The sequence below is a fragment of the Anastrepha obliqua genome, chromosome 5 (assembly GCF_027943255.1).
Source record: "Anastrepha obliqua isolate idAnaObli1 chromosome 5, idAnaObli1_1.0, whole genome shotgun sequence".
NCBI classification, from domain to species: domain Eukaryota; kingdom Metazoa; phylum Arthropoda; class Insecta; order Diptera; family Tephritidae; genus Anastrepha; species Anastrepha obliqua.
This window is the reverse complement of record NC_072896.1, coordinates 100,693,807-100,718,285: the sequence shown is the minus strand read 5'-3', so window position 1 is coordinate 100,718,285 and position 24,479 is coordinate 100,693,807. Positions and strand designations below refer to the sequence as shown.

At 35.9% G+C, this 24,479-nt stretch overlaps 1 protein-coding gene across 1 annotated transcript in view; it reads right to left on the bottom strand.

The window, feature by feature from the left end:
• The window catches only part of LOC129247914 (neural-cadherin-like), a 110,434-nt gene that overhangs the window by 29,152 nt on the left and 56,803 nt on the right, over positions 1-24,479 (bottom strand). The window contains exon 8 of the mRNA XM_054887283.1: positions 16,264-16,453. Within this exon, the coding sequence (XP_054743258.1) occupies positions 16,264-16,453 (190 nt within the window). The remainder of the gene's footprint in view (positions 1-16,263; positions 16,454-24,479) is intronic.

Here is a 24,479-nt window from a genome sequence, read left to right as displayed (position 1 = left end):
ACGCTAGGACATGTTCGCCTCCTTCAGTCGACGTTCGATGGTGTTGATACTCACATCTATTCCCTTTTTAGCAAGCATTGTGCGTGCTTGGCGTAGTCGCAAAGAAGCCTCCCAGGGCTGATTCCACTTCACATCAAACTTTTTTGATTTTTTAATTACTATTGAAGCCGCGGCGTATGATAATTTCGGCCCTTTCGAACGCGTGCACAAAAATACCGCTTCGAAACGCTTCGCGTACTTCTCACTCGTTTTTGTTTGATTGCGTTTACGGGAAAGTTTCAAACGGCATTAACTTAAGTTAGCACTGGCGTCGTAGCCCTTGAGTGAGATTATTACGAAGCAAAGAGCAGAACGAAATATATCTTGAGGTTACAAGAAAAAAACCGGTTATTTTCTTCTGACACAGACTGTATATCGCGGTTAACATCGATGTATTGCAAAATCAATTTGGTGACAACTTTTTTCCAGAAATGGTCCTATTTACTAGCTCCACTTTCGTGCGATTTTATGCCTCTGGATAACTTTTGATGGGGATAAATTACGTTATTGGCTTATGCTGACAAACCAGCAACTCTTGAAGAATTTAAAGCAAATAGTCAAGCAACCATTAATGCCGTGCGTCCAGATTTTGTGAAAAAAGTAATCAAAAATTGGACTGATTGAATGGACCATGACACTCGTAGGCGCGGTGGATATATATCGGATATCATACCAAATTATAATAAAAACAATTTTATTCCAATAATGTTTCTGTGTTTTATTACCATTTTAAGTTCTCAAGCTCTTAAAAAATGCCCGATACATATCGAAAACCTATTTTTTAATATCTTAGTTCAAATATTTGTGATTCTAAATCGTTGGTCTTTACTGCATGATCAAGAATTTCTCATGATTTAGGATATTTCCTATCCTTAAAACAACAATCCCTGTCTACCTGTAAGCTGGTGATTTGGTTCACTTTCCGCTGCTGAGAATCTGCAAAAATTCTGAATGGGAAACTTATTTCACCAGTTCAGGTTTTCCTGTAAGAATACTATACACTCTTTTGTGATTGCTGTGCTTAGTAATTATATAAAGTAATGCATATATACAAACAATACCACAACCCTTCATATGCATACATACATACATGCATACGTACACTGAACTCTGGCGGGGATCACCTATGATGCAAGTGATTTCTACAAATTCTGCCAATTACCGAATGAATGAACGAATGGCTGATTAATTTAAATTGCTTAATGAGTTCGAGAGTGCAGTTAAGTGTCTAACAAAAGCTTTTCTCCAAACAATGAATCTAATAGAAAAGCTGATATATACATTTCAATCTCACCTACAATCAAACACACACTTAACAGATTTTCCAAGCAGTTGGTTCAAAAACACCAATGCGCATATTTGCTTATCCTGTCAGATAACTGTAATCAATCAATACAGGCATTATCTTGCATGTGCAATTTGCTACACACCTTTGTCTATGTATGTGTGAGCGGCTGTCCACGCATGCATATACTATATGTATGTACGAGTATGCATTTATGCTTTGCAATTATTACCATATTTGTTTTGCTTTGTACGCATTTGTGATCAGTAGATTTGCATAGGCAGGTGCATATGAGTATTTGGTCATATATCGCTTACGGCAACCCCTAAATGTATACTTCACTAACACTGTACGTACTTGAATTGAATTTGTTGTATAAGTGCAATAGCAATAATAACAATTTCTCTGAGTGTTAACACAAATAAATGTGGGAAAATGTGTGTATGTATGCATGTATGTATGTTTGTATGTAGTTATGTATGTATGTATGCATGTATGTATGTTTGTATGTAGTTATGTGAGTAGGTATGCATGTATGTATGTTTGTATGCATTTATTTGTTTTTCCTATATTTGTGCGCATATTGCCACATTGCCATAGATTTTGGTTGTTTCCTTTTTGTGTAGCAACTGGAAATTGGTGAGCACACACCCATCCACACATACATACATAGCGTTATAAATTCTTACCGACTCTGCCGGGCAATTAGCCACATACTGTCTGTTTGGTTTTGTTTGCCAAGTGCACTTAGTAAGCATTTAGTTATTTTGTATTTATTTTTTCTACTTTGATAACTTTCCATAAATTGCATCTTAAATATTTGATAAGATTTGTATCTGACATAGATAGTACTTCAACTGTCAACTGTATGGATGCGTATGCATACACACACACACATACACATTTCTGCCTTCAGGAGGAAAAAGTAAATATTTTCTTTGGTAATTGCGATGCAAATGTCAAACATTTTCCCAATTATGTCCGCACATACACATACATAAACATACACACGGGTAAATTTATATGCAGTTAGATGAAAAAAGATGTGCGGAATGTTGGAATTGCGAATAAATTTTTGACTTGATTAAAATATGCCAGTTTTTGTAGATGTTTATTTCTCCAGTCTGATTATAATGCGTATTTATGTGGGTGTGTATGTGCGTACACATATAGCCATGTAAAATTGATATAATAAAATCAAATAATAATATTTACATAACAATAAGCATTTGAGTTATAGTTTTTCATGCAGAAAATGCATTTTTCATTTGAAAAAAAAAAAAAAATTACAGAACTGCAGATTTACTTTCCTTTTGTTTAAATTTATTTATTATTTATTGAAATTTATTGACAATATTTAAAGTTGACAACATAAAACAATGAAATTTATTTATTATGTGATATTTCATGATTATGTAAAATTTTGAGTTTTATTTACATGCGTTTTTGGCATTGGATAACAATTTTATTTGCTAGCTGTATTTTATGTGCCCCAAGTGTAAATACATACATACTTGAAGACCTATAAATATGCACACGTGCACATACAGATAATATAAGAGTGTCTGTTTGTGATTTTGAAATACCATAAATCGTTTTACGCTTACACCCATATACGAGCTGTGACTATTAAATAACGGAACTGTCACTGCTAAAGAATAAGAAGCATGCGACAAAAGCCAATGATCGGCAGCTATTTAGCGCGAAACCTTCTCTTTCAAATGTAAAGCTTTTCCTTTCTGTAAACAAATTAGCACTACTCTGGGCTGTATTCCTTTTTTTTCGCAGAAAAAATGTTAAATGTCACCAAAGATGTGAAAATTTTGATTAATACGAAAGGTGCCTTTTATATGTCGGGATTTGGCAACCCTGGCATTGCAATCTGGCAACTGACAGCTGTATCGCAAAGTTTGACATTTTTTGGCTTTTACGTACTCAGAACGTTTTGAAATACCAGCGCTATTTGTGTTGTTTACAGTAACTTAAAAGATTCATCTCGGTCCAAAAATGGAATTAAATCGTGAACATTTTCGTGCGATTATTTTTTACAACTTTCGACGTGGATTAACTCAGCAACATTGCATGGATGAACTTAATTCATTTTGTGGCGATGAAGCTCCATCAACGACCAGTGTTTATCGATAGTATGGTGAATTCAATCGTGGTCATAGTTCACTCCAAGACGAATTTCGTGAAGATCGTCGAAAATCAGTTGTTGTTACGAAAACCATTGATGCTGATATCGCAAGATCGTCATGTGACCTATCGTGAGATTGAGACCATCTTAGGCATTAGTGGGACCAGCATACATTCAATATTGCATAAACATTTGACTGTCAAAAAATTTTTTTCGCGTTGGATCCCACACAATTTGTCAATCGCTCAAAAAAAGGCTCGTGTCGATTGGTCGAAGGAAATGCTCAAAAAATACGATCTCGGGGCTTCGAAACACCTCTATGACATCGTGACAGGTGATGAACCATGGCTTTATGCGTATGAGCCCGAAAGTAAACAGCAGTCGACTGTATGGGTGTTTCAAGATGAGCCTAATCCAACAAAAGTTGTTCGCGCACGAAGCACTTCCAAGCAAATGGTCGCCTGTTTTTTCGGACATGTCGCAACCGTGCCACTAGAACAACGCAGAACAGTAAATTTTAGGTGGTACACAACCATTTGTTTGCCAGTTGTCTTCCAAGAAGATAGGAAAACCAATCGCCAAAGACGGATGACTCTTCACCAGGACAATGCGAGCTCTCACCCATCGGCTCAAACAACTGTATTTTTGAGCACCCAAAACATCGAATTAATGGGTCATCCGCCGTATATTCCTGACTTGGCACCGAATGACTTCTTTTTATTCCCGTACGTAAAAAACAAACTGAGAGGTCACCGTTTTTCGACACCTGAAGAAGCGGTTGCGGCATTCAGAATGCATGCTTTGGAGGTACCTCATTCCGAGTGGCAAAAGTGCTTCGACAATTGGTTCAAACGCATGCAAAAGTGTATAGATCTTCATGGAGAATATTTTGAAAAACAATAAAGTGATTTTTGATGATTAAAATTTGTTTTTGTTCTCTTATCCCGACATAAAGTATATCCACTCTTTCTATTATGTAACTTCGCTGGGTGTCTAAAGGTACAAAAAACACAGCATAACTGGAAAGCGGTCCTAAACTCTGCTTTTCAGTATTCGTATTCTTTTGGGTAAAAATTCTTAAAAAAATTTCAAATTCATTCAAATCTTTCAGTTTTTTTAACTTGGATAAAATCGCATCTCTCCCACCGTAACTGTGTATTCGTTATTGATAATAACGGGTGGTTAAATTTCAAGGGCCGATGTTGAATGTGAACCACACCTAAACGTCAAGAGTTTTTTCTGCATTTCATTTGACACTTATCAATTTCAGACTAATTTAATTTGAACCATGGAAAGATACATAATCGAACAAGGCGTTAAAGTTATTCAGGCTTATTATGTTTGGTGTGGTTTATGGGCCGGCGGATAATTGGGCCGTATTTTTTCCAAAATGAGGCCGGTCAGGCAGTTACTGTTAATAGTGTTCGCTATCGTGAGATGATAACGAACTTTTTATGGCCCGAATTGGAAGATATGGATGTGGACGATATGTGGTTTCAACAGGACGGTGCCACTTGTCACACAGCTAACGAAACAATGGCTCTTTTGCGGGAAAAATTTGATGGCCGAATAATCTAACGTCGCGGCGATGTCATTTGAAGATAGTTGAGATTTATAGTAGAGTGATTTGGCTACAAACAAAAGCTTTTCACAGAATCGATGCTCCAGCAGGACTCAGGCATAGCAGGCGATAGCAAACTTTTCCATCACTGGCTGCCAAATTTGTGGCCACTTCCTTTTACTCGGACTGTAATCGTCTTGATCATTATGTGAGGGGCGTAGTTCAAGCACAAGTTAACGCAAAGACTAACAGCAGTAAAGACGCTGTGAACAAAGAGTTGAAGCTGTGCGGCATTTTGACCAGTTTTGCTATTTGAATATACGAATGTTTAGTGTGTTTTAAATTTTTTGTAAAAATTTAGCTTATTATACAACAAAAACCATGCAAACCATTTTTTTTCAAACATCACAAAAAATTATTAGGTGCGTAACTAGGTTCTCGCTGTTTTTTGATGAAAATACACCTTCATTCAGAAAAAATGGTTACAAGTGAATCATTGAAAGTATTGCTAATCGCTACTCTACTACTTTTTCCCATCTTTCTGGTTGATCTCGTATACCGACGAGGTAAAACGGCTCATCCTTTGAAGCTATCCACGGATCAAGCCATTTTTTATGTCTTCATATGAATGGAACTGCTGGTCAGCTAGACCATGTGCCATCGATCGGAACAGATGATAACCGGACGGCGCAATATCTGGAGAATATGGCGGGTGGAGTAGGATTTCCCATTTCAGTGTTTCCAGGTAGGTTTTAACGGTTTTGGCAACGTGAGACCGAGCGTTGTCATGCTATAGAATCTCTTGTTTATACCTCTCCGCGTATTGCGGCCGCTTATCGCGCAATGCACGGCTCAATCGCATCAATTGAAGTCGATACTGATCCCCAGTGATGGTTTCACTTGGTTTTAACAGTTCATAATAAATAACACCAACTTGGTCCCACCAAATACATAGCATAACCTACGCAGCGTGGATATTCGGCCGAGGCGACGACGCAGAAGCATGACCGAGCAGTCCCCATGACTTTCTTTTCTTTGGATTGCTGTAATGAATCCATTTTGCATCACCCTTTTTTGCCGCTAGAGCAGTTGTTCACAGGCGACAATGCGAAAAAACGACGTTCAACATCCATTGGTTTTAACTCACAAGGATCCCCTGTTTCTGGATCATTCCCAAAGCATGCAATCACTTGAAAATGGATTGCCGGGTAACTTCTAATGCTAAAGCAAGCTGTTCTTGCATTTGACATGGATCCTCATTAAGCAATGCTTCCAATTCAGCGTGTTCGAAGGTTTTTGGTCTTCCTTTACGCAGACGGTCGTCAACATTAAAATCACCGTCTTTGAAGCGACGAAACCAATCTCGGCATGTTGTTTCACTTAACGCAGCATCTCCGTAAACTTCTTGTAGCTTTCAATGCGCTTCAGCCGCCGTTTCTTTCGAATTGAAGAGGAAAATCAACACTTCCCGCAAATGACGATTATTCGGCACAAAATCAAACATTTTCACAAAACCAAAAGTGTATGATACCAAAACAAAATCATTAACGTGTCGAAGCAGTTTGTTTACCCTATGTCTAAGCTTGGTCTATGACGTTAAGGTTATGTTAGAATCGACTAGCACACACTGCTGGCGGGATCTATTGACAAACAGCGGGAACTTAGTTGGGCACCTAATATAAAAATTCTGGAAATTTTCACAAACATTTTAAACTTTTGCAAAAAGAATTTTAAAAATAATTTTTGCACTTTTATAGCCCAACGAATTTTAATATAATAAAGTTTGAGTTAGAAGCGATCACAAAATACTTTTGTATTTTCACTTATTTTTAGCTGATGCAGCTAGCCATCTTTTTTCCTCAAAAAAAATTGTAGAAGATGGGATGAAAATTTTCGATTAAAAGGTTTGAAATTTTGATGAAAATGATCAGAATTTGCATAGTTTTAAAATTTTTGCAGAAAATTTGAAAAAAAATTGTTTCTATACTTTTTGATTGTGTAATAAGTTAGACTTTTATAAAAATTAATAGACACTAAAGAAATAAGTGAAAAACAGCTAAAACTGGTCAAAATGTTGCACATCTATAACACTGTCCATGAGTGTATGTACATAGATGCATCCAAGTAATGAATGATTGATTAGACAAAAACAATTATGTGGGCTTCAATGCTTGAAACATCCAAAAAGATGCAAGTCCCATTTTCCATACGGGGTAGTTTTTTGGTTTTTAAGCAATAGCAATTTAACGAAAAAATTTAAACCTCCAGCGGGGCCATTAATTATTAATCAATTTTGAGATAAAAAAATGCCCGTCTCCATGAAAATTGCAAAGAGTGAGCAACAGATCACAACAAAATATAATAAAGAAAAGCTTATTTCAATGGCGATATCCAGGAATTTATTTAATAAAAAATTCATACCGAAAAATAACCCGGTAAAATGCATACGTACATATACACATACATATATACATATGTAAATAATCACCATTCCATCTACTCGACATGAATACGCAAAACTATGATGCATTCGTTATCACGAAAACTGTAGAGCGCGAATTGACTGCTAAAAGTGAAAGAAAACAAAACAGCAACAGAAAAATTGCATAATTGAAGATAAGCCACTCCATTCGGAGACGTAGAAAATATTTCAATTTTTATTTATCCACACTCATCATATACTTATAATGCATATAACATACATACATTCCTTCTGCTCAAATATGAACGAGACGGTATCAATAAAACGGCCCGCGGATGACATATGGCAAAAATAAATTTTTTGTTTTTTGGTAGGACTGTTATAAGCTTACATGGCAAATTTCAGCGTGATATGTCACATAGTTTGTTTTCTGTGCTACTGTAAACAAGTCAAGCTCGAGTGTGTTCTTCGAATTTAACGATGGAAATTCAAGGAATTTGTTTGAAATTTTGTTATTCCAACAAAATTTCGGCTTCAGACGCCTTAAAAATGTTGCAGACAACCTATGAGGACTCTGCTCAATCGCATGCACTTGTTTTTCAGTGGTACAAATCGTTCAAAGAGGGCCGTACATCAACCCAAAAAACCACGCAAAAGTCGCTTAAAAATTAAGGTTACGCTGACGGTTTTTTCGATTACGAAGGTGTGGTGCACTCGGAGTTCCTTCCTCAAGGCCGATCGGTTAACGCTGAATATTATTTAGACATTTTAAAGCGTTTGCGCGAGAACATTCGTCTTAAAAGGAAGGAATTGTGGGACAACAAGTCATGGTTCTTGCATCACGATAATGCACCAGCTCACACATCACGTCTTGTTCGCGATTATTTGAATAAAAATAATGTTATATATCGTTCCGCAAGCATCGTATTCGCCTCATATGGCTCCATGTGACTTTTTCCTGTTTTCCAAGCTCAAGTTGCCGCTCCGTGGAAAACATTTTGAGACAATTGAAGTCATAAAAGACAATTCGAAGAGCACACTCGAGCTTGACTTGTTTACAGTAGCACAGAAAACAAACTATGTGACATATCGCGCTGAAATTTGCCATGTAAGCTTATAACAGTCCTACCAAAAAGCAAAAATTTATTTTTGCCATATGTCATCCGCGGACAGTTTTATTGATACCGTCTCGTTCATATTTGAGCAGAAGGTACATCGTATATTAAAAAATCCAGCGTAATATATTATCCATATTCAGCAGCTCAATTAATTTTAAAGCAGTGACCGCGCAATTACTCAAATAATAAATTTTGTTTTAATGATGCTTTAAAATCCATAAATTGAGCAGAAGCATTGGCTTTAAAGAAGCTGACGGCTAGCTACTACTTTCGATGCTGATAATCATTCATTTAAATTCAGTTGCCAACTCAAATATCTCGGTGTTCCAATGGACGATTGACTGAGCTGCAGTTCGCACTCACAAAACCTGTCTATGTAACTTAAAAGAGGTCAAGAATGTATAGTGGCCTCTCCCGCATGCTGAATTTCTAAGCAGTTAGGGGGCCCTACTGCCAAAAGCACAATGCAAAGTCATCGGAAAATCAAATCCCATCGGCTCCATATATGTGGTAGTGGGCAGTTCTGACAATTACTGCTTCCATGGTTTACGAAAGAGCTCTCGCTCTTACTCTTACACGTACAGTAAGGGAAGGTACAGCAAGATGCTGATCGGTGATGACATTTGATCAAACAAAGAATAAATATTTTCTACATACATTAACAAGATGAACCGGCACTTTATTCGCAAATGTTATCATGAGATAGGTATATGTATATATGTATGTACATATATTTCAGCAGGATATTTTTTAAAAGGTTAGGTTAAAAGGCAAATGTTATCATGAGATAGGTATATGTATATATGTATGTACATATATTTCAGCAGGATATTTTTTAAAAGGTCCTTTCTGTGGCTACAGAGGCCCACATAGTTGCACTAATTACTTTTTTAGTATCTTAATATCCATGCTAGGTAGTATCTCACAGGGAAATGGTCATGGAAATATCTTTCAAAAGAACAGAGAAGGCAGCTGAGTACTTTATGTCGCTTCTGTTTTACTGCTACAGCCTTTCAACTTCTCAGAATGCTCTCCGACGAGCCTCTTTCTAATGATGGCTGAGGCTTTTACTACTGTTGAATATTTTGGTACACTTTGTATTTTAGAAAAGGTTCGAAACAGCAAATACTAAATAAAATTCTATGTGGTTTTGTTATTAAAAACCACACATACCCAGCGAGTGTTGGTATCATTCCAAGTTCTTGTTGTTCAACATCTCAAAATCCCTATTTTCTTTCTAATAAAAATGGCAACAGCGCAATTATTTTTTTGAACAAATGGTAGGTACCAATTGTAGACTAAGACTATGTACATACAAGTAAAATTTATATAACCGTTTGCTAGCCGAACCAATTTTTATGGAACAAGCGCTATATATTTTCTAAGTAGTTTTACCTTAAAACAACGTGTGGGAGACGTGATCCTACTTTCATGCCTAAAATAAGAGCCTCGTATCAGGCACGTGATGAGTTTTTCTGGTTAAAAGTGAAAAGTTCGTATCAAATACCAGATGGTTTTTACGCACGAGAAAAGCTTTCATCGAAAATGGCACACACACTCGTCACTCAATTCATAAGGCAAGAAGTTAAATAGATAAATTTTGTTAAGGTTACAGCGCAATAAATGTAGTGAGAGCAATCGCTTGCCATCAGCTTGTAGTTAAAAATTTAAATTGGTTTTTATTTAATTCTGCTTGTATCAACAATTTCGGCGTAACCCATTCCATATAGGAAATATGGAACAAAATCGCATTATTTTCGAAATTAATATCAATTTTTCGCAATCAACTTTTCGCAATTAATTCTACATATAATTTAAAGTAATTTAATGCTGTTATTGAATACACTTTAATATATAATTAATACAAAATATAGGTTTTTTTTGAGCTGTGCTAGGAATTAGAAGGAAATTACAAAAATAATACTTTTGAATTGTTTCCGAAATTAATTTTATAATAGGACTATGAATAAGTTCGTGCGGTTTTACAACAGATGGCGTAACTTGATTATTATTCCATCGATCCACATTTCCAAACATTCATTGGAGAGCTACTGTCGTAAGGCACAAACGTCAGTATAAGTTTTTTATTTGAAGCGTAAACAACAATATTTTTACCACACTTGAAAATGTCGAATTTCGTGCCAAATAATGTGTTTTTGCGGGGAATTCTTTAATATGAAGAAAAAAGCAGCCGAAAGTCATCGTATCTTGGTGGAAGTTTATGGTGAGCATGCTCTAGCTGAGCGAACGTGCCAGAAGTGGTTTGCACGCTTTAAAAGTGGTGATTTTGGCTTGGAAGACGAAGAACGCGAGGATGCGCCGCCAAAGTTCATGGATACCGAATTGGAGGAATTGCTCGATCAATATCCGGCTCAAACGCAAGAAGAGGTTGCAAAAACTTTGGGAGTTGATCAATCAACCATTTCCAAACGTTTAAAAGCCATGGGAATGATCCGAAAGGTAGGCCATTGGGTGCCGTATGAATTGAAGCCAAGAGACGTTGAACGCCGTTTTATGGCATGCGAACAACTGCTTCAACGGCACAAAAGAAAGGGTTTTTTGCATCGAATTGTGACTGGCGATGAAAAGTGGGTCCATTACGACAATCCAAAACGTCGGGCAACGTATGGATACCCTGGCCATGCTTCAACATCGACGTCGGCGCAGAATATTCATGGCCTGAAGGTTATGCTGTGTATCTGGTGGGACCAGCTGGGTGTTGTGTATTATGAGCTACTGAAACCGAATGAAACGATTACGGGGGATGTCTACCGACGACAATTGATGCGTTTGAGCCGAGCACTGCGAGAAAAACGGCCGCAATACGCCGATAGACACGACAAAGTTATTTTGCTCGGCCACATGTTGCACAAGTGGTCAAAACATACTTAGAAACGCTCAAATGGGATGTCCTACGCCACCCGCCGTATAGTCCAGACCTTGCGCCATCCGATTACTATCTCTTCCGATCGATGCAACATGGCCTGGCTGACCAGCACTTCCGTAATTACGATGAAGTCAAAAAATGGATCGATTCGTGGATTGCGGCAAAACCGACCGAATTTTTCACAAAGGGAATCCGTGAATTGCCAGAAAGATGGGAAAAAGTAGTAGTAAGCGATGGACAATACTTTGAATATTAAATTTGTAACCATTTTACGTCAATAAAGTTTCAAATTTCGAAAAAAAACCGCACGAACTTATTCATAGTTTCGAAATGAATATCTAATAAAATTTTCAATTGTTTTTTAAATAAAGTTTAAATGTATTTATCAATTCTTTTCGGAATAAATGTTAAATGAATTTTTCAATTATTCTTCGAATTAATTTTAAATGCATTTTTCATTTGTTGCTGGAAAGACCAAAATATATAGCTTTCAACTATTTTCGAAATTTAAAAATATATAACTTTCGCGAGTTTTTGGAACGTTATTTGACATAACTTTTACTTAGTTTCGAATTCAATATAAAAAAGAATATTTAAATTTATTTCAAAGTTAATTTCTATAGAATTTTCAAAAAAAAATTTAATTAATTTTAAATATAACTTCAATTGCTTTCGAAATTAACATGAAATTTGGAAAATTTTATTAAAATAACTCTCAATTGCCCTCGAAATTAAATTTAAATTTATTTTAAATTGTTTTCAAAATTAATTTTAAATAAAATTTTTAACTATTTTCGAAATTATTTGCAATCTTCGTCTTCTTTTAGAACTAATTTTAAATATACTTTTCGCGTGTTTTTTAATTTAATTGTAAACATAATTTTCAAGTGTCTTTGGAATTAACTCAAATGTATTTTGTAATTGTAACTGGTTTTGGAAAGACCAAAAAAACAAAAAAAAATAATTTTGAATTATTTTCGAAATTAATAAAAAATACACTTTTCAGATGCTTTTGGAATTTTTATTGAATATACTTTTGAAATTAATATAAATTTAAAATTTAAAATTTGCTTCAAAACTAATTTATGTAGAATCTTTTATAATTTTTCAAACTAATTTTACATATAACTTTTATTATAATTTATATTTTTCGAGAGTTTTTGGAATTTTTATTAAATATAATTCTGAATTGCTTCTAAAACGAGTTGTAAATAAAATTCTAGTTGTTTTGCAATTAGTTTTAAATATAAAATGAAATTTTCAAATATTTTTTAAATTAATTTTAAATGTAGTTTTCAATTGTTTTTGGGAAAACCATAAAACATAGATTTCAATTATTAAAAAAATATAACTTTCAAGTGCTTTTCGAATTTTCAATAAATATAAATTAATTACTTTCGAAAAGAAAAATTAATTTGCTTCAAAATTAAACTATATACAGTTTTCAAAAATTTTTAAAACTAATGTCAAAATCAATTAAATTTTATGATTTTGAGGTATTTTCAAAATTAATATAAAATATTATTTAAAGTTTTATTTTTATTTTTATTTAAAATCAAATATTTTCTTCAATTATTTTCGAAATTCATTTTAAATAAAGCTTTCAATTGCTTTCGAAATTAATAGAGTAAGATCGGGTATTGTGGGCTATTCGGGTAATGAGGTCAACGTTTGTATTTTTCATAATAACGAACATGCACTAGAATTATTGCTTATGAACTTGAAAATTCATATAACGGATGTTTTATGCTGCTCGCCTTTTGAATTGGACTCTTTACTGATGAGCAGTTGATCAAAATAGTTTGTGAAGTGCAGTCGATTTGTTTTTCAGTGGCGTGTAATATTAAGGGTATTTTTTAGCAAGTGATTATTTTAGAGTGTGAAATTTCGGATAGAATTATTACATTCTGCATTTTTTAATGCGGTAAAGAACTCTTTTTAAATTATTTAAACAAAAGTTTGCAATACTTTTATCTTGTAAGTGGTGCAGTGGCTCATGTGGGCTAGTCGGCGTCGAGTATTGTGAACTAGTAACCCAAATTACTCCCTTAGTATTTTCCTAATTCTCGTTAGTTTTCCTGTTTTGTATTTCCCAACTATACATAATTAGACTAGCCAAAAATGGAGAAATAAGGAAATGGGACCCCGGTAAGATGAAAAAAGCCCTTGTATGTAGATGTTAGGAATGAGGAGATGGTCACACTTTTTGCATCAAAAACTTTTGATGTACCGCGTTTCACATTGCAAAGAATGCCAAGGAGTAATGCATCTCCTAGCCTGCTTTTAAAAACCCCACTTGGATGTAAGCCAATACTGGACGAAGCCACAGCAAAAGACATTGTCAAATATGCATTAGAAATGGAATCAAAACTTTGTGGCCTCACAGGACACGATATTCTTTTCCTGGCTTTTCAAATGGCGGAAAGAAATAAAGTGCCAAGCAAATTTTCTGTCCTTAAGCAATGTTCAGGGAAAGGTTGGCTGCATGGATTCCTGCGCAGGCACAGAAAATGAGTTTAGTTTTCGCTTTCCAACGGGACGTCTTTTAATATAGCAATGGGTTTCACAAAAGAAAATCTAAAGAAGTTTTTCGATTAACTTGAGCAAGAGTATGAGAAACACAAATTTCCACCATCTGCTCTACAAATATATATATATAATATAATTGGCGCATACACCCTTTTTGGGTGTTAGGCCGAGCTCCTCCTCCTATTTGTGGTGTACGTCTTGATGTTGTTGCACAAATGGAGGAACCTACAGTTTCAAGCCGACTCCGAATGGCAGATATTTTTCTGAGGAGCTTTTTCATGGCAAAAATACACTCGGAGGTTTGCCATTGCCTGCCGAGGGGCGACCGCTATTAGAAAAATGTGTCTCTTAATTTTGGTGTTTCACCGAGATTCGAACCTACGTTCTCTCTGTGAATTCCGAATGGTAGTCACGCACCAACCCATTCGGCTACAGCGGCCATCTGCTACACAGAATGTTTAATCTTTTTTTTTTTCAAATACTCAACCAAGAAGGTCGTTAACTTAGTTAAAGAAAATATATGAATAAATTCATTGACTCATCATAAATTTTTACAATAGTTTTTGGTGATTTTATCTAGTGGCCCACTTTACCCGAATACTCTGGGCCACATTACCCACCATTTTTTTTTTTTTCATCAGCTTTTAAAGTGGTTACAGTTTTTCTATATTATCAGACGAAAACGATTATATTAGGGTATATTTTGCAATAAAATGTAAAGATAATGAGAGATAATGAGAGTGGGAGGTCGCATAGGAAGCTCATCGGCGACATTCAGCATTAAACATCCTGTAATATTATCAGCGAAGCGTATCGTCACCGGAATTATTTTTAAATATATGCACTTAGCGCATCTACATGTCGGCGTGAATCACTTGATTTTTATAATAAGGCAGCAGTATTGGATTCTGGGTGCACGCAACATCGCACGACGTATTGTGCGTGATTGTATTACCTGCTTCAAGTTACGAAAAACTAAGCAACATCAATTGATGGCTGACTTACCCATGGAGCGAGTACGGTTTCGGCGAGCTTTCAGTAAAGTGGGTTGTGATTATACAGGCCCATTTCTTCCTAAAGTAGAGATTGGCAAGATACCTCGACGGGTAAAGGGCTACATTTCGTTGTTCGTTTGCTTCATAACAAAGGATATTCAGCTAGAGTTAGTCGGAAACTTTACGACCCAATCATACATCGGCGCTTTAGATCGATTTACATCACGCCGTGGCAAACCGATGGAGATATGGTCAGACAATGCGACTAACTTTTTGGGAGCAAAGCAGAGCCTCGGCGAAATCCAATATATCGTGAGCAAACAGAATAACAGTTCCGACATAGCTGATTATTTTGCGCGCAATAATATTTATTGGCATTTTATACCACCTTCCTCACCTATTTCGGTGGTCCCTGGAAAAGTGGCGTCAAATCAGTCAAAACACATCTAAAGCGCGTAATTGGCCAGATTGCTTTAATTTATGAACGATTTTATACGTTACTCACTCGAATTGAGGCAGTTCTTAATTCCAGGCCGCTGTGTCTCAGTAACGATGGGGAAATTGATGCACTTACTCCAGCTCATTTTTTAATCGGTCATCCATTCGCCGCAAGAACTGAGGCGCCTGTCGATCCTGCTGTAAATACAAGTCCCTTGAAGCAGTGGGACAAAGTGAAACATATGGCGCAGGGTTTTTGGAATAGATGGCACTCTGAGTATCTCACGAGCTTACAACAAAGACATGAATGGCGAAAAGATGAGCGGAATTTTAAACTTGGAGACATTGTTATTCTCAGAGAGGCAAATGTATCGCAGTCACAGTGGGTGCTCGCAAAAGGCATTAAATTACATCCCAGCGCAGATAATAAGATCAGAGTAGTGACGGTGAAAACATCAAAGGGACTCCGGTCCTACTGAGATCCTACTCCCAAACTCAGTAGGACCGGAGTCCTCCAGCGGGGGGGGAGAATGAGCAGTAACCACGCGACACACCCTTTAGTTCTCTCTTGATATTATTATTATGTATTAGAGCAATATGATATATATTTGTGTGTACCTATGTACTTATGTGCATTGGTTTTATGTATGTATGTATGCTTTGAGGATAGCGGGAGTCAGTCGGAATTGTACAGCAGAAGTGCGCAGAACATTTGCATATTCAATAAATTATCTTGCAGAGATTCAAACCGGTTGTTTATTTATACACTCCACTTTATTATCAAAAGTTGCAATTTCCGCAACACTTTCTAAATTACAATAATATAAACTACAACTTTCAATTCTTGCTTACCTCCACACGTATTGTTAGATTATATTCCTTTATACTCTCGTAGTCCAGCGGATGATTCACCTTTATATCAGCCCACGTATCCCCATTATCCGGTCTTTGTTGCAAGTAAAATGTGTGAAACTTATTCGTTTGTGCAGTGGACCCAGGCATTAGACGATAAAACACAGTCGGATTGCCCTCAATACCCGAACTAAAGGCGCGAGCGTCGAAAAGGAATTGAGCATAGAAAGTAGAAAATATTAGTAAACTGGGCGAAATGATGTGACAAATAAGAAAAAGAATTAAAAAAATTAGTAAATTACATTTAGGACCAGTAAGACATGAAATATGACAAAGTGGTATGGAAAAAATTTAATTGGCACAACCAACATCCAATCAGTGTTTAAGGCATTTCAAAAATCAAAAAAGAGATTTATTTCTATTTGTCATATTTCATTGTTGGCTTGCTGGACTTGTTGTTAGGTAAATACTTGTATGTTTAGTAAATTCGTGCAAATATTTATTGGAATTGAATTAATATTTTTTCAGCGCTTTCTCGAAAAATTTGTCTGATTTGACAAGTTTGCAAATTATGCGCGGAATTTGTGAAATATTTGGATGTGAAAGTACACATTTTAAGTAACAAAAAATGCATAAATTACAGTATTGTTTCGAATAGTTGTAGCCGAATGATAGGCTAACATTTTCTTTTGCTTCAAGGGTTACTGGAAGCCGAACAGATTTTTAGAGCAAACTACTGAGTACGCGTTACTTAATCAGTTGGAATTAGAATTGCCGGTGTATCTGTAAATTTATGTTATTTTATTTAATGTTGATGTTGGTATGAAAAACTCGCTTCAAATGGTTGTATTTTCATACCAGCAGAGTTTTTTGGAGGCGGTTGATTTAAATTATTTTCTTGTGAGTTCGTTTGCGTGCTGCATAGGAATCACAAAAAAAATTTGTTGATAAGTGTATCCGAAATATTTGTACGAATTTAGATGTGTGTTAAAGTCTAATTAATAACTAAGTATCAGGAAATAACTAAATACAAAATACTTAGTTGAATAGAAAATTAAATTTTTAGTACAAAATTATAAAAACTGATGTTTTTCTTATTTAGAAAACAAAGAAACATTTGTATGTATATTTATTAATGCACATGCGTCATAACAAAATACAAAAAATTATGGCGCATATATTTGCAATATATTTATATAAATTTTTTTTTTATATGAAAAAGTGCGTAAATCAGATGTGAGTATTGAAAAACGAGAAGAGTGTAAATTGTGAATGTGCGAAAACTTTTTAAGGATTTTTTTTTTTTTTTTGTTAAAAAGTCGATACCTTTTAACAGACGAACATAAGACATGTGTGATTCAACAAAATAAACAAACAAAAAAAAATAAAATAAAATAAAATATTGCAAAATGGGCATCAAAATATGTAATTGCCATTTTAAAAGTATTTATGCCCGTGGGCAGGGTTAGGAAGCTGGAATAAAAACTTCAGGTGAAAGCACAACACAAAAGGTAGTTGCTCATTTGCGTTTAAGAAAAGAGCAACAGAAACAATTCGCTTTACTGCTTCAAACAAACACATTACAAACGGAATTTGATAAAATGAAGCAAAAAAAAAGTAACACAAATATTTAAGAGGGCGGCGTGCAACACATGGGAGCGACATTTTTTCACTTATTGCCACGCGCAAGTGATACGCCGCACAAAAATACAAAATTGTTAAAACAAGTGGTTTTGGGAAAGTGGTTTCAAAAAACAAAGAGTTAAAAAATGTACACAAAAGTTATAAGCTCCACGGTAAATGGCGGATCAAGTGGAAATATGAACTCGAGGAATGCAAAGGTAGGGAATTGTTTGGATAATGCCCGCAAGTATACGAGTATATACGATATATATTTGCGAGTGGAATTGAATTTTGAGGACGGGTTTTTAATTTATTACAGATGGCGCGATGAGAGAGTAAATGAGTTGTGTTCATCGTTTTTTTTTATCACAATTTCTTTTTTTTAGGTGATTTATTTGTTGGGTGTTTTTACTGGTACATATTTTCTTTTAAATGTGAATTTTTGCTTTCTACACGCATTTGTTGCTCTTCCTGTATGTACATTTTGCATTGACTCAATCTACTTTGTACACACTGGTGTATGTACATACATATGTATGTATATGATTGTGTATGTACACAAAAAACCTTTATAAATGCCAATTAATGAGTTGGTTGGTGGGTTTCGGTGTGTGCGTGTGTGTGTATGAGGAGCAGCTGCTTACCAATTGCATGGGCATGTGTGTGTGTGTATTGGTGTATGTGTGAAATGGCTAGGTAAAGTTCGCGTGTATGGCATGTATTTGTAAAAGTTGTAAATGGTTGAAAATATTTGCAATTATTTGCAGCTATTTTGCGTTCTAATTTACTACTATTTGCAAATAAATTTTTATATAATTATTTTAACCTAATATTCGTTGTAGTTCAACTTTTTGGTAGGATTTAACTGAACTATATTTTGCTGCAGCTTAGTTATCATTTTAAAAATGTTTCTAGTTAAATTTTCAACGTATTGTGTAGTTTAGCTGCTACTTGCACAACAAAAATCTCTCGCTTGTTAAATTAAATACGTAAAATAGTTTTAGTTTATAAATTTCATTTGCGTATTCGAATGTACATACAATATGGCTACATTCAAATTTATCATACACATAACTTTTAATATTAAAAATAGCTAACCCACACGTATTTAATTTCTGGTTCAAATTAACGCTTAGTTTTTTGTTTTCTAATATAACTTTTAGTACTAAAAATAGTTGCCTAGTGATTAATAACTTATTAATTAGCAAATATTTGTTCGGATATATATATATTTTTTTTTTGATAAATAACCTATTTTCATATACTTTTATGTTAGGTTTACTTTTATAAGTTAGCGCTCTGTATCACTTGACAGCAGTTTAACAGAAGCTGTACACTCTGACCAACATCTCTCTCACTCCCATCATACACGTACATACACCTTCAAACTCACACAAGTGTTGTGTACCGCTTGAAAACAGCTTATCAGTAAGCTTTACACTCTGTTATGCAGCACCGATACCTCTTACCAATATGTCTCTGCCTCCCTTAAACGTACATACACTTTTAAACTCACACAAGTATTATGTACCGATTGACTGCAGTTTAACTCTAACTCTAATTCCCTTACTCCCTCTCTCTTACTCCCAAGCATGTACATGCACTTGCCAACTCACACTCGTGTTGTGTACCGCTTGAGCTCAGCTCTACAGTACAGTTCTTAATACACTCTGTTATGTAGCACCGATATCTCTGATCAATATCTCTCATACTCTCATGCATGTACATACATACTCTTGCAAACTCGCACAAATGCACCTCAAAAATATATCGTAAATTTACTGAAATATTTAATACTTTATGTAATTAAAAGAAAAAAATGCTAGTTGGGTTGGTTTAATAGATAAGTTTGCAGACAAATTTTAATAAATTTAGAACTAAGTTTGCATATTAAACTTTATTTACATATTCAGTTTTAATAAAAACATCAGTGTCAAAGAGATTTAGACAATTTTTTACTTAGTTTTCACTCATTTAATTTTCAACGTTAATAGCAAATGTTTCACTTCAAATAGAACTAAAAAGATATGCATTTATGTTGAGCGAAATTTTGTGTAAATATCACCGACACCAGACGTTTTTTATGGCAATTCATAAGAAAATATTTGAATATGTATGCTAAAGTGCAACGGAATAGATAATACTGGACGTCAAAAATGTCGAATATTTTAACAAAGTAGTAAATCAGGTCACTTCAGTGAGCGACGTTTTATCATACCGCCGAATATTTCTCCTTCCAACGATTTCCAAGCTATTGGAAAAGCTTCTAATAAATCGAAACAATCATATCATCGAAAAAAGAAAATTAATAACAACGCATAAATTCGGCTTGCGAGCGAAACACTCAACAATAGAGCAAGTACGTAGGAAAACCCGAATTATAGAAAGCAGAGAAGCCTGGACCTTGTAAGTGATTACAGGGAACAAATTGCATGGACAACATGTGACCATCATTTACTAGATATCAATCGCCATGCAATATGCGCCCTTTATCTGCAGAGCACAAGAATATTACAATACACTTTGTTGTTCCCACGACAGTCGGTTCTACGTAACCGGAACGACCTGGATTTATATTCGGCCAAGGACTGTTTATGCTGCTACAATAACAACAACAACAACGATATTCTTTGTTAGTACTGGACTGTACTGTGTTAGACTAAGATGATCCATTTTTGAATTAAATGTATTGAGAATGGATAAATTTTATACTAAATTTTTGTATACATTTTCTCAAGCTTATTAAGAAAGAAATGGACATCATAAAAGGGTTAATAAACCTAGCCTATCTTCTACTAGCGCTTTCATGAGCCCAGTTTAGCATAATTACAAAGCTATTTTCGGTTAATCCAAATCAAATCTAATGGCAATGGTAATGGTTGCACGGGTTAGGCTAAAGCCTTTATACACTGCGACCAGACTGATCTATTGTGCGCCCCTAATTACTTAATTATAATTTTTTAGTATATCGAGGAATCGAACCAGCTCCTTAGGTCCTTAGGAGGGCGCAATTGTAGGTCTTCCTCATCTAGTAGGTACGCGCCCAGGATTCTGTGTCTCCTGTGGCCTAATGCCACACAGTTGGTGATTAATCGCTCCAAAAAGTTTTTGAACTTCAATGCCAATAGAGCAAACTCTGATCTAACCCTACATAAAAAGCACCTCATATTATTCTGTGGAGAACTTACAGGTGACTTTGCCTGTAATAAACACTTTAACACAATAGGATTATCTAGTACAAGATTATGCAGCTTCTGAAGTGATGAAGAGGAGTCTATGGAACACTGAAACCCGCTAGTAGCGTTCCAGTGTTCCGTGATTTTAGTTTGGATGCTTTTTTTGGTTTCCTGTTTTATACATATTATTTTCGTTAAAGCCGAAAAATGGGGTCGGTCCAATAAATAGTCCTTCTACTCCTTTTTTGGCATATAAAAATCTGCCTTCTCGTTTCCTTCGTGTCCCTCATGTCCTGGTACCCAAATCAGTGAGGCTTGATTATGAGTCGCCAGTTTGTTGAGTTACACTCTATTAGGACTTTTGACTTGAATGTGAAGCTTCAAGGCTTTCAGAACCGATTGGCTGTCCGACATCAAATCTAATTCAGAGACTAGCAAATATCAAGGGACGATCAAGTATTTCCTTTTATATTATAAAAATAATAAGAATCGAATATCTCCTTCTATTGATCATTTGAATATTTGCTATTTCTGAAATTTTATTTAATTTGAATTAAGTAAATCGCTCTGGAAATAGTTTCTTGTGTCCTCATCTATCGACAATTCCAGCACGCACACCCATCTATCCATGTATTGCCATCTATTCATATATTACACACACACACACACACACGCACACATTGAGAATACTATTTCAAGCGCAAATATTTGAGCAAAAGCGCAATCTGCCCTGAAGCGTGTGACCTCTTTCGCAAGCAAGTACAAGAGTGCAGAGCAACAGGCCAAAATGCGGAGCATTGCGTTTGTATAGTCACTGCATAGATATGCATGTGGTTGTTTGTATGTAGGTATGCAGTGCATGAAGTAGATGAAATTGGAAGCGCAGCAATAGTGAGCATACATTTGTAGTTTGCTCAGCGAAAGTGGAGCAGTGGCATTTGAGCAGCGACATGTCGCATACCAACTTGCTGGCCTGAGGCTTGATCACAAAATTGCAGTAGTTGTGTGGGTGCCTGTACATACCTAAATACCTGACCCTCTCCGCTCATACACATTCATATGTATGTAAGCGAAAGGTGTTGGATTTGCGTATGTGTTCGGGAAATGCTCCACCGCATTCAAGTGTATGGCAACTTGTGCATGTGCAATCCCCGGCAAACCAATGCCCCCGCGCAATTTTCTGTGATATTTCATGAATTTGCAGTTGTTGGCATAAAATTATTTGCAAACATACAATATTTCGAGAGAATTTTAAATATTTTAATGGACAATTTCAGCTGTATAGTCACGCAAAATGCGCATAGAATAGCGCGAAGTTGTTGCGAGTGAAACACCCTCACACGCACGCAATTGAATACAAGTAAAGGGTGAGCAACAATCGGACAACATTCAAAAAAAAAAAATAAAAAATAAAAAACAAGAACAAGTGTCAATGCAAGCGTTTACATTTCTATGCGCAAGTATGTGTGTATGTAGCTGCATGTATAGCGAAAAAAAATAATTGCGCGGTTGTTGGCGTTGGTATGGTGGTGGATCGTGCAAGCGCATATTTTAAATGTGAATTTAATGGCGACACATATGGGCGACACTTATGCTGTTACTTATGAGTTTACTTATGTACGCTTGATTCTGGCAATGTACTCGTACTCGCATGTATATCGAGGTGTATCTACTGTAAATTTCCAACGTGGGTGTCTAACCGCTATTATTTTAAACTGATATACAAGCGATTTTTCAGGTTGCCTGAAGTTAATTCTCACAAATTGTCAGAACGTATGCGCTGTGCCCGATAATAGTTGAAAAACCAAATGAAGCATTTCTTTGTAAATGCAATAAAAAGAAAATAATAAGAAATATGTAGGCAGTAGGATTGTATCATAAAGCCATTATCGGTTACCTCTTATGGGCTGAAGAAGTTTGGATATTTGCAAACACATATGTACATACATGACTCACTCAGAGCAAAGTAAGTGCTTAGTCATTCAATATACGATCATTTTAATACTCCAAAAATTTCGGGATTTTAAATCCTAATCTCGAGATCCTGAAATTTGTGAAGTTCGTTATTAGCTAAAGTATCCTTTTGAATAACATCATTGCCTTATAACGGATATAGCGGAAAACTTACCCGAATTCTAAGCAATGACGGTAGGCGGTTTAGTTTGAGTTAAAGCGCCACACTGGCGTGGTAAAGGCTAGCAATGCTTCCTCTTAAAAAAAAAACATATACAGAGTGCGGCACTCGAAGTGTAACCAACTTCAGACTTCTCGTGCGGCTGATGCACGTGCAGCTGTCTGTTAGCTGTTTAAATGACAGTCCAGAGTATTGTTTACAAGCGCAAGTGAGCATTTTGCCGTGAGTAAACGCTAAAAAAGAAAATCAGTAATGGATTTCAAACGTAATAGTGTCATTGCATTATATTTGCTGGAAAATCACAACTAGCGATTGTTCACGAGCTCAAGCACCTTAAAGTAAATAAAGTTTTTTTTTATCGCACCATTACTCGTTATAAAGATACTTGTAGCATCGCGAATCGTCATGGTGGTGGTCATCAAAAGACTGCACCGTCACATGAAATGGTTCAAAATGTGAAGAAGCAACTTGAGCGAAATCCGCGACGAAATGCCAATCAAATGACAAAAGAACTGAAAATATCTGACCGTAGCAACCGCCGCATACTGAAAAATGATCTCAAAATCAAGCCAAGATCCATAAGGCGCATGATCTCACACCAAAGCAGCAACAAGTCAGACTTGAGAGAGCGAAGGAGTTGCTTCGCTTGGCCGAAAGCGGTAAATTCCCGAACATTGTGTTTTCTGACCAGAAAATTTTGTCAAATTGAGCAATTCGTAAACTCGCAAAACGATAGATGACCGATCGTTCATACGAGAATTTGAGTCATCGATTGGCCACCAGGAGGCAATATCCACAACAGGTAATGGTTTGGGCCGCTCTAACCGCATCGAGCCTGGCGTTAAGGTAAATGCTTTGAAGCCGTGGGCAGACAAACATTCCGGTGGCAGACCATGGACGTTTCAACAGGACTCGGCACCGTCTGACAAAGCTCGAGTGCACCAAGAATGGCTAAAACACAACGTTCCGAACTTCATAACGTCCACACAATGGCTCTCAAATTCACCAGACACGAATCCGATGGATTATTCTCTTTGGGCCATTTTGGAGAGCAAGGACCGAACTAAAAGATTCATCAGTCTCGAGGTGCTGAAAAAGTCATTGTCCGCGAGTGGGCCAAAATACCTGCAAGTCACATTCGGGCAGCTGGCGATTCGTTTCTGGACCGTCTCAAGGCCATAGTCAAGGCAAAAGGTGGTCATATCGAGCAAAAGTAAATTGATTCTTGATTTTGTATTATTTGCACACTTTTTTTTACTTTGAATAGAAAAAAAATTATTTTC